Source organism: Harmonia axyridis, chromosome 1 (genome assembly GCF_914767665.1).
Source record: "Harmonia axyridis chromosome 1, icHarAxyr1.1, whole genome shotgun sequence".
NCBI lineage: Eukaryota > Metazoa > Arthropoda > Insecta > Coleoptera > Coccinellidae > Harmonia > Harmonia axyridis.
Genome location: NC_059501.1, coordinates 35,623,097 through 35,634,713, shown reverse-complemented (window position 1 = coordinate 35,634,713; position 11,617 = coordinate 35,623,097). Strand labels below are relative to the sequence as shown.

The window sequence follows — 11,617 nt, the reverse complement described above, 5'->3', positions numbered from 1 at the left end:
TTCAAAAAATGTATTTAGAGGTGAATGAATAATAGATCATGCTGAAGGAAAGCCTTGAAAGCGCAAACAATCAATTCAGTTATTTCTACATGAGAAGATATGAAAATAAACAACAAAGTAACAATTTTATCTGTATCAACAATAAATATAGTTTGCAAAAGACAGATAACATAAATATTATAAGACAATATAACAAGAATGGTTTAAAAGAACAAGATCAATCTGAAACAATAAACATTCTTAAAGTCAGACATAAGCAAATCAGGACAGGTAGATCCCAAATTCAGTAGATGTACATATTAACGTCAACACAATGGTGTACCCACAACCTAGGTTTTCCAGCCAACCACTTCCTAAGTCTGGACTTAAAGAGCTTGAAGGTATTTATGCTCTTGAATTCTGGAGGGATTCGAGAATAAAATCTGGGTGCTGGATGATACTTTATTTAAGTCTTGATGTAACAACCGTATTTTTTATGTTCCTCGTGTTATGTAAACAATTTCCGATCGATACTTATACTGTCTACTTGTTGCGATGAAGAAATAGAGTTGTCTCAAATCAAAAATTCCGGAAACTGAATATAGTTGATTTGTAAGGGTAAGTAACTGGCATGCCTTATATTATTTTCAACGATTTCTAGCCTTTTCAGATATACATTTAAGGCTGCTCCCCAAGGCCTTGGGAGCAGGCTGTGATACCATATCTAAGGTGACTGATCCACTGTAAGCACCTTAGTGAGGTATCTCATCTTATATAAAATGGGTCTTAGCTTATTCACCAGATTATTTATCTGTGTGTCCCATCTCAAGTGCCCATCCAAAAAAACACCAGGGTATTTGACACTCGTAGCAATCAACCACAGTTCACATCCAGGGCACTGTAATTGGGTAAGTAGCGCGCATATAAAAAACGTGAACCCGTGAACGGCACAAAACATGTTTTGTCAAAGAAGACTGATAAGAGTCGACTACTGGACCAGTTAGCCACATTAGCAAAATCCTTTTCAGATTTAGCCTTCAACATTCTGCAGTCACCAGTACTGTAAATCACCACAATATCATCAGCAAATCCCACTATGCCTCCTTCTAGTTCAAGTTTAAACAGACCATTAATATACAAGCTGAACAGCAACGGACCCAAAACTGTACCCTGGGGTATTCCATACTCGACATTTGAGGTACTGCTTCTAGACTGTCCAATTTGTACTTGCTGCTTTCTATCTTTCAGAAACCTTTCCAAGAGCGTTTACGCTACTCTTCTAAATCCAGCGTTCTCAAGCACGAGCAATAACTGTTCATGGCTCACCGTGTCGAAAGCTTTGGCCAGGTCAACAAACTCACACAAAGTAGGACACCTCTCATCAATTCTCTTATGTAGTATAGCCGAGATCGCAGCTATTGTGTCCTCAGTTGACTTCCCCTCCCTGAACACAAACTGTCTATATAGGACAATATTTCATTCTTCTGCAAATAACAATGTTTAAGTAATCTCTCGAAAAATTTGGACAGGTTTGAGATAAGGGATATATAGGTCCACATTAAGTTTATCGCCCTTTTTATATATTGGCTTTATGATCGTATGCTTGAAGGCAGCGGGAAACGTTCCAGTTCTAAATCATTAAAAATCATTGGTTTTGCAATCATATGCTTTATGCTCTTTAGTATTTCAGGCGTAATTCCATTCGGTCCCATTCTTCATCAGATCGACAATCGCAACAATTTCATTTTCACCAACCTCCGCTAAGTAAAAGGAATCTCTACTTGAAGCTCTAATCAAAATAATTTCGTTCCGGCCCCGATTTAATCTATCCAACAAGTTCCTCCCCATGGTAGAAAAATGCACGTTTAATTCCTCGGTAATCTCATATTCATTCGTAGATACATACCCCGATTCTAATCGTTTATTTTTCTCAGGATTGCAACTCATTATATTATTTACACAACTCCAAAAAGCAGTCGAGCTCGACTTGTTACTGGTAATTTTGCCTTAGTTTTTTTTTATCAATTTATTTCTATACTTCTTGTAGGCCTGTTCATTATAATCTTGAACAATATGTTAATCTCCTTGATTGACCTTACTAGACCTGCTGCTTTTTGCGGTCGCTAGTTCTAGCCGTTTCCTCTTTCTAGGCATCTCATTAATCCTACCTTTTTTTCAGGTGACGTTATACGAGCTATCAATGAATAATGATGTCAGTTTCAACAACAGCTCCAAGAGTCGTACAACGTCTCGATGTCCGATCCTTGACAATCAAATGGTCTATACATGAAGAGTGGTCAGAAAGAAACTGCAGTTTCTTAAAAAAGAAGAAATCATCAAAATATTTGGAAACATTTGTTAAAATACTTCAGATCCACCATGAATTAGAGGAACAAATCAATGGTTTATTGCCTTGGAGAAGCTGAAAGCAATACTTCCCTTGCATCACGAATTTATGTACAGAAATATCCTGAAAGAAGACACTCTAGACGAGATGGATTCGAAAAATTTAAATTGATATCGTTAGTAGGTATAAAGCAGAGCTCAGTAATCTTATTTCTTTGAAATTGTATGCATGAAAAGTATACTGCCAGTCCCTGAAAGACACATGAAATGCGGAGTATTTTGAAAACTATTCATTTTAGGCAAACTATGTCTCAACAAAAAATGAAGACTATTCACTAGGGTATCCCTCAGATAAAAAAAATCATGGTATGCCATTGAATAAACAGAAGGTAATTCTTAAAAAATTGCAGTTTCCTTCAGATCACCTGAAGAGTGATCCGTACATTTGAATACTTTTCGGGAATTCAATAAAAAATAAATCCTACAATTATCTCAAACCGTTTTCGAGAAATGATATCTTCCATGAAATTTCCCAAAAAAAAAATGGCCTACATCAAAGAGAATCACTGATAAAAGATGACATGTGGGCTATTTCAAAATCAGAATTAGGCATTCTCATTTGGAAAAAACAGGATGTTATCATGTTTCACTACTTTCTGACCAGCCGGTAGAGTCAAAAACAATTTAAGCTTATGCACTGAGTAATGTGTCGACACTGTCAAAAAATGAATCATTCTCCTGACACAAAATTCCCAAGAGTTATCGACCGTTCGAGCACAATTGGCTAACCCTGTATATAAATAGTATGTTAAAATTAATTGAATTTCCAGTAATACTTGGTGAATATCATTATTTGGAAATTGTCAGTACTAAATAAATATACACATTGATTTAGACATCTGTATAATGAACATAAATCATAATCATATCTCAAACTCCACTATTTATTTCGAGATTGAGATAACTAGTGTGAATAATAGTAACAAACTTATATTGAAACAAGACATTTACAACTAGAACTCAATGAATCCTATTGATTGAAATTTCAGCTAATCTACAAAACCTATGAAATGAATATTTACACAATATTTGTTTTTAATTGAATATTTCAAGTTTTTGAGAAAAACCAAATGAAACATTTCAAACACTTAATGAAGAACGGTTATTGGCCCAAAATTGTTGCGCTGAAAATACTAACGTAGCCAGGTATAACAAAGCAGCTATCCAACAATTGTAAGCATTCTGAAAGAAAAATCATTTAGAAAATATAAAAACATAATTAAACTATTTACTTGTGTATATCCTGCATCAATTTTGGAATAAAAATCTTTCAAGCCGTGTTCTGGATCAAATTCTACTTCTGGAAGATCTTCAGAAAGAGCTACTGCTCCAAAGAAATAGAATATTCCCATGAGACCCTTGAACATATTTTTTCAGAAACAAATTATAACTTCAGTATAACTTTCTTACCAATTGGATAATTCCCCAAATGCTTAGAATTATACCACATATCGACAATTTTGGTCCACAAATGGGCATTTTGGAATGTTTCAAGAATACTGCTCAACCTACACTCCTTCAATAACTTATCATGTGATAAATAAATCCTTACTTCAACTTAGCTCTATTTCTTTTTGAAGGATATCAAGTTGACATACTTCATACTTGACGTTTATATATCAATCATATGACCAAAATAGTTTCTGTGAGCAAACAACTTCCACAGAGCAAAATAATTTTTCTCATTCAAAATGGTTGTCGAAGCCGTTTCTTTCAAATTTAACTTGGGATCTTTATTGTTTATATAGATTCTTTATCGCAAGTGTTTAACAACAGATAATTAAACCAAGTGGGAATTGGTGATGGAAAATTAAATATTCAAGGCAGGGCCGGATTAGACTCATTTCCTACCCTAGGCCAAACACTATTTGCTGCCCCTCTGAGTAAAGAGAATTAATTTTTTTTTTAAACACGTGATTTTCGCAGGAGTTGATTAAAACAATCCACTATCTGGAAATGAACCAATCTATTGTTTCAGAGTGTTTATTTAATAGTATTTTACATAACATCCCAAACATTATCAGATAACACCGCAATTAGAGTTATCATCAATATAATAAAGATTTTCTTCTTGCCTTATTGTTGGAATTTCTTGACATTACAAAATACAAATACTTATCTTACACACTGTTAAATTTATCAAACATAATCCAACTTTGACATGACACTGCGTACAATCGAAGAATGATTACCTAATTATTAGGTTCTAATACTTATCACACCATAAGATACTAAGGGCGGTAGGGAATGCAAAGTTTCAGTATTGCTCAAAAAAACTAACTGGGATAACAAACAAAACAACGATATTCCAGAAGCGACTCCACGTGAGAAACTGAAAGTCAATATTAACACAAAAGGGAAACTAGGAAGGAAACCGGTTTACAAGGAAAAACAGGAACGGAACACTCTTATGTTTTCTCAAGAATCAAGTACGAACTATGAAAGGCGGCCAGCTAACTGGGCCGAATTGCCGCCTCTCAAATAGAGGCGCCTGAAACGCTCGCTTACCCCTAACTTGTATAATTTGAACATTTTTTTTATATATCCTTTATTGAAATTTACATCTACTCTAGAAAAGTATTAAGTAAATGTGATGAATTTAAAATGACATGTAGAAGTTATCAAACATATTGACACTTCTTATTCACAAAACTTCAATTGAAGTCAAATGGCCAAGTTTTCTGTAGTCTCCTTCTGTTGAATGGGTTTTCTGCTAGTTTGTCTATTATGCTGTTTTCATGCCCTTTCAGATTTTGTTGATATTTTCTTGATCGTTTTTTGATTTCCTCATCAATAAATTGGATTTTCAAATCATTATGTATCGTCAAATTGGAAACGTACCAAGGTGCATCTGTTAACGACCGAAGTATTTTGGATTGCAATCTCTGTATTATTTGGATATTTGAGGCCTTGGCACATCCCCAGAATTGAATACCGTATGTCCATATTGGTTTAATTATATCTTTGTAAATCAGTACCTTGTTTTGGAGGGATAGCTTGGATTTTCTGCCTATTAGCAAGTACATTTGTCGGAATTTGATAATTATTTGCGCCTTTTTAGCTTGAATGTGTTGTTTCCAGGTGAGGCGTTGGTCTAAGTGGATTCCTAGGTATTTGGTTTCTGTTTTAACCGGGATTTGATTTCTATGTATTTTAACTGGTGGTTATATTATATGTTTCGTTTGTTGGTGAAAGTTACTTGGACTGATTTTTTTTCATTGATGGTTAGACGCCTTTGTCGATACCATTTCTCCAGTTCATTCAGATGTTCTTGGAGTTTTTTGGAAGCTGTAGCCGCATTTTCATGGGTTGCGAGTGTTGCTATGTCATCTGCAAATGATGCTATTGTAGTGTTCTGATTCTCTGGAATGTCGGATGTATATATGAGATAAAGCAGTGGACCTAGTATACTTCCCTATGGTACTCTTGCTATTATTTTAGTTGGTTCAGATAGAGCATCACCCTGTTTCACAGCAAAATATCGATTGGTGAGATATGATTTTAGAATTAGATACAGGGCCGTCGCTAGGGGGTAGGCAGGGGAGGCGACCGCCTAGGGCGGCAAAATTCTGGGGCGGAATTTCAATCTTGATCAACAAAAATCATATGTGTAGAAATTCAAAGTAAGAAATGAGATTTAAATCGGTTAGAAACAACACGAAAATATACAGACAATTTAATCAACATTTTAAACTATCAGAGGTGCCGCATTATACACAACAACTCATAAATATCCAGATGTCGTGTAAACCCTCTCACAGCTGTTTACTGTTTACGAGATATTGATGCTAAAAAACACATGTACTAATCAGGCTTGTCGGGCTTCTCTTTGCTACAATGCTCAATTTTATTGCTTTATTAGGATAGCGGGTGGAGGATATTTTTCTCCAGAATTCTTCAACCAGAATGCCTATTCCCAGATGAATGCAAAATATACGAGAAACGTTTCCATTTCATCATTTCCATCTCATCCTTCCTAAGAAATACATATCTGAGAAGTTTATTTTATTCTATACCACGTTCCATTATATAACAATATTTTTTTGATCGTACTGTATGTGCAAAGTGAGTGTTATATTCTGAATTTTTCGATTTGCCTTTGGATTTAAGGATTTCAAAGTAGATTACTGAAGGTAAGTTCTATAATTTTTTCTTTTCATCATTTCCTTATTATTATCATTTTTCGGAACTGGGAAGTACCTACGTTCGAAGCGTCGGATGATGAGATAGACTTAATAGAAAAAATCATATTCATTTATTTCAAAATAGGTATAATGTTCCCAAAGAAATATGATCCGTGCTTCTTTCAGGTACGTTTCCGGGGTGGTAGTAGTGCGCCCCAAAACTGTCCAGGCGCCCCCTGGAGAAAAATTGGGGCGCTTAGATTCAGTTACGATATTCTACTTTATGAACAAAAATTCACATGTTCAAAATGTAAGGTGCCGAAAGAGAAAACAAAAATTTCAAGATAATATTTTTCTAAAACGTTCTCATACTTCCCTCGCCCGGAACTTTCAATTGCCCCTTGAAGAACTTTTTCTTAATTAAATACTGAATCAGGGCCCGCTCTGGAGGCTGGCTAATTGGCATTTTGCCGGGGCGGCAAATATTGGAGGGCGGCATTTTCAATTTTTTTCAGAAATCCGAATTCCAAGAAGAAAGTGTTGAATACTTTTTTTTTAATTTCAAAGAATTTCACACATGATTTTTTATCAAATTAATTAGTTTTGGGGGTGGGCGCATTCGAATTTGAAATAATGTAGCTTATCTATCCATTGAATCTGAAATGGCAGAATCATTAGATATCAAAGAACTTGTGAGCAAATTTGCAAAAATGAAAGCTCGAAAAGTTAATTTCTAAAGAGTTCTTTGAATTTTCTGAGTAATATTTCCAGATTTGTATCACTAATCAACTTATCTCATTATATGTATATTGTACTTATATTTTTCTTCTAGTCATTTATATTATGTATCTCTATCTTTACATTTGTTTATTTATACTCGTCATGTATATTATTCGTTTTTACCAATCCTTAAATGCCAATTTTGACATTTAATTAATTAACTTTTCGATCATTTGAATAAATGATCGAAAAGTTAATTTTTGAATAATTTGTTGAATATTTTTTCCGGAAAGATATTTTTTGTTCTAGTCATTCATATTATGTATTCCTATTATTGTTCCTTACCAATCCTAAAATGATTTTCATTTTTTGTACAAGTTTGAACTTGTTGGTTTTGTTTATATTTTTTCTATGTTATTATAATTAAAATTTTACAAACTGTCGCCTTCAACTTTTTCATATTTCGATAGAAGACCCCGATAACCCAAAATAATTTTTTTGCATTCTGCAGAGTTGACTGTTAGGGCGGCAAATTGGGTATTTGCCTAGGGCGGCAATTTGGCTAGCGACGGCCCTGATTAGATAGTATGGCTGAGGAAGATTTTTGTAGAGAAGGCCATTATGCCAAACCTTGTCGAATGCTTGCGATGAACCCAGGAATACAGCAGTACAAATTTTTTGTCTTTGTATTTGATGGCTTGCCGAATCGTTTTCCCTAAATTCAAGCTGATGGTTGGGTAGTATTGTGTAAAGATCTATATTATCTTTCTTCAATCTCTTGAGTAGAAGTTTTTCAAACAATTTAGCTAGAGTTGGTAAAAGGCTTATGGGTCCATAAGATCTCACGTCGTATTCAGGTTTGTTTGGCTTGGATATCATTATTATCTCAGCATAATTCCAGATGGTCGGGACATAGGAAAGGCTCATCATACGGTTGAATATAATATTGAGTAATAATATAGCCTTTTGTGGCAGTTTTTTCAGAATTTCTGCAGTTATCAAATCGAAACCGGGTGCTTTCTTATTTTTTAGCTTTCAATTCCCTGAAGAATTTCCTTGGGTCTGAAAGGTTTTATGGGAAGAGACATCTGGCACGCAATATCAAGAAAAGACTCAACCTCTGTATCATTGTAGCCCGGATGTGGATCATCCGGTCTCGGTACTTGTGACAAGTGTAAAGCGAAGATTTTTGATTTTTCCTCATCGGAGGTGGCCCATTCCCCAGTTGTCTTTCGGATTGGAGGTTTTCGTGTTGTAGGTCTCTTATATTTCTTCGTGGCTTTCCAAATGTTGTGTTCACTGTTGTTGTCTATATTTTGAATGTGGTGTTGAAATTGCGAGTTAGAATAATCTTCAAGACTTTTTTGAAGTTTTCTACCTAAGCGGTTATAAACTGTTTTTTCCGGTGGGTTACGGGATCTTTGCCATATACCTCTAGCTTGTCGTTTAGCAATTACTAGTTCTCGAATTTGCAGTGGTAATTTTGTTTCGATATCATCCTCTTTTGATGGGGTTGGTGTGGATTCCCAGGCTGCTCCCTGAATTACTTCTGTAGTATACCTTGCAGCTTCGTCCAATTCCTCAATTTCATTGAGATCAATATCTACTCTCATTCTGTCACTTAATAATTCTTGAAATAGTTTCCAGTTGGTTTTAGATGTTGCGAGTGTACTTTTTTTCTGCCGGAACTTGGCGGTTGTACTGAGAGTCATCAAAATCGATGAGTGGTCCGATGATAGGTCTTGAGCTGATTCTGTCTGTATATAATTGCTGTTTATACCATTTGTGACGAAGAAGTCAAGGATGTCTGGGATTTTGTTCGGATCAGTTGGCCAGTATGTTGGTATTCCGGAAGAAACACCATGAAGATTTCTGCTTGTTAAAACCTTCATCAAGTTACGTTCCTTAGGATTTATTAATCGAGATCCCCAGTGGTTATGCTTCGCATTCCAATCTCCTTCAATTATGAATCTTCGCTGGAAGTTCTGAAAAAACTCCATATATATTGGTTTTCGGTTAAGCTATGTCGTGGTGGTGAGTAAACTGCTGGTAAATCGAAGCTCCACGTTTCCGTGTGTACTGTTATATTTGTAGCTTGTATTTCTTCAGTCACAAAATTTGGCAATGTATGGTGCTTGAGGTTCTGCCGAATAAGTATAGCTGACCCACCCTGTGCTCTACCATTTGGATGTTCGGCGGAATATGTACTATAGTGTGGGAGTTGGAAAAAGGTTCTTTCAGTGAAGTGGGTTTCTGAAATCAGCATCATGTCTATTTTATATAAATTAACAAAAGTTTTTAACTCATCTTTGTGTTTTGGAAGGCCGTTCGCATTCCATGAAGCTATACGTATGAAGCTGTTGAATTTTAATGCAGTTTATTCACAAGTGTTGTTAGCAGATTAAGCATAATCTGATTCTGGTTCATCATCTGTGTGATCATGTATTTTAAGTCCGAGAGGAAACTTGTCATCATGGTTTCTAAGGAATTCGAGTTTTGTTTCTGAGTGGGAGGATCTTCATTTACTTTATTTCTCTGGAGTGCTTGGGCGTATGACATTCTATTTGGTTGAGGTATAGTTTTATCGGGCTGCTGTTCTTTTTCGTAAATCCTTTCTGGAATGTTTTGCTGTCTGTCATATTGTAAGTGTTTTTATTGTTTTTGAAAGAAGTTTATATACTTGGCATCCTTTGTAGTTGGATGGATGATTAGCTCCACATAAGGCACATCTTGCTGGGGTCGATTTTGGTTTTTGGCAAGTTTTAGAATCATGCTGATTACCTACCACATTTTACGCACATGAATGGTCTGTTACAGTAGGATTTCGAGTGCCCATATTCTTGGCATCTGGTGCATTGTATAATTTCTTTTTGGTGGTTCGATGTTTATTTTCTGATTCAGAATGAACTGCAATTGATATATGTCCTCATTTGGTTCTAAGTCCACATAAAAAGCGGAAGTGTGTTTTTCATTCGATCTCTGATGATACTTATGTTCCTAACTTTATGTCCGTGTTTTTCTATATCTGTTTTGATGTCAATTGATGGAATACTGGGATGAAGATGTCTGATAACTATTCTGTAGGCACTATCTTGTTTAACTTGGTAAGTATGAAAAATTATATCTTTTTCTCTTGAAAATCTAACTAGTTTTCTGGAGTCGTTATGTTAATCTTAATTAATTAACACAAGTCTTTACAACTAAGAGGGATTACCACAACGTGTTTTTTTGCGTTTTAGTAAAACTTTGGTACCTCTCTGACCGCTCTCACGAATCCAGGGATATTTGATCGCTCTGCTGATGCCATCAGTCCAGTCATTGTTATCGATGTGTCATTCTGATTTTAACTAAAATTTTAACTTTTTATTTCATTCTTTCAAATGATCGCTATGTTAACAATAAAGTAATCATTATATGGGAACCTTATAATTCAGAATTCAAAAAACTTTATGGACCGAATTTCCATCCGACAATTGTTGTCGAATCGTAACAAAATCGACACATTTCCGAAGTGGATGGTGACTGGAGATGAAAGATGGGCCATTCATAACAATGTCAAACGACAGAGATCGTGGTCGAAAGCCAAATAAGCGGCCCAGACAGTGTTCAAGCCAGAAAGGAGTTGATGTGTGCTGCTCTCCTATGGTTGAACGCTCAGTTCTGCCCTCTGCTGTGAATAACTCGACCGTTTGAAATTGTCGATCGAACAGAAGCAGTCAGGATCGGTGAATAGCAGAGGAATCATGTGTCATCAGGACACAACGCCAGGTCGCACACGTCTTTGATAACATGACAGAAGCTTCGGGAGCTCCGATGGAAAGTTCTTATGCATCCAACCTATAATCCGGACCTGGCACCAAGTGACTACCACCTGTTCTATCCATGGCCAACGCGCTAGGGCCTACGAATTTGGACTCAATAGAGGCTCAATTGGTTGTCTGAGTTTTTTGCCAATAGGACGAGGGCATTATGAATTTGAATTCTTGTTAGCAAAAAGTTATCGGACAGAACGGCGCAATTCGAATTGAATTAGATGATTGTAACAATCTTCATGAAGCGAAAAATACGAAATTACTCTTTACCTAATCTGATATAGTGGTTATAAAATTTTTTCACTACAAACTTCTACCCATAATATTAATTTATTCAAACAAACAACCCTGACATGACCTCCTTGATATGAAGTTAACTGAGACAAATGAATTTCAGCCTTCAGAAAATTGCAGATAGCCAGGAATCGACTTTTGTACCTACTTGACTATTTAGGTCACTATTTATTATTTTAGAAGGCATCTATTCTAAGAACAATGTATAATCATCAAAATGAAATTTATCACTTCTTGAATGAAATTTCATCTTTCAGATTGGGGTAAAGAAATACTACAAAA

The 11,617-nt window shown here is 35.6% G+C and overlaps 1 protein-coding gene across 1 annotated transcript; it reads right to left on the bottom strand.

The window, feature by feature from the left end:
- Positions 1 to 3,211: 3,211 nt before the first annotated feature.
- Positions 3,212 to 3,984, bottom strand: LOC123670619 (ribonuclease kappa). The gene is made up of 3 exons (XM_045604137.1): positions 3,796 to 3,984; positions 3,618 to 3,743; positions 3,212 to 3,567 (listed from the first exon to the last, which is right to left on the bottom strand). The coding sequence occupies exons 1-3, from the start codon at positions 3,862 to 3,864 to the stop codon at positions 3,466 to 3,468; spliced, it is 297 nt and encodes a 98-aa protein (XP_045460093.1). The 5' UTR covers positions 3,865 to 3,984; the 3' UTR covers positions 3,212 to 3,465.
- Positions 3,985 to 11,617: the final 7,633 nt, after the last annotated feature.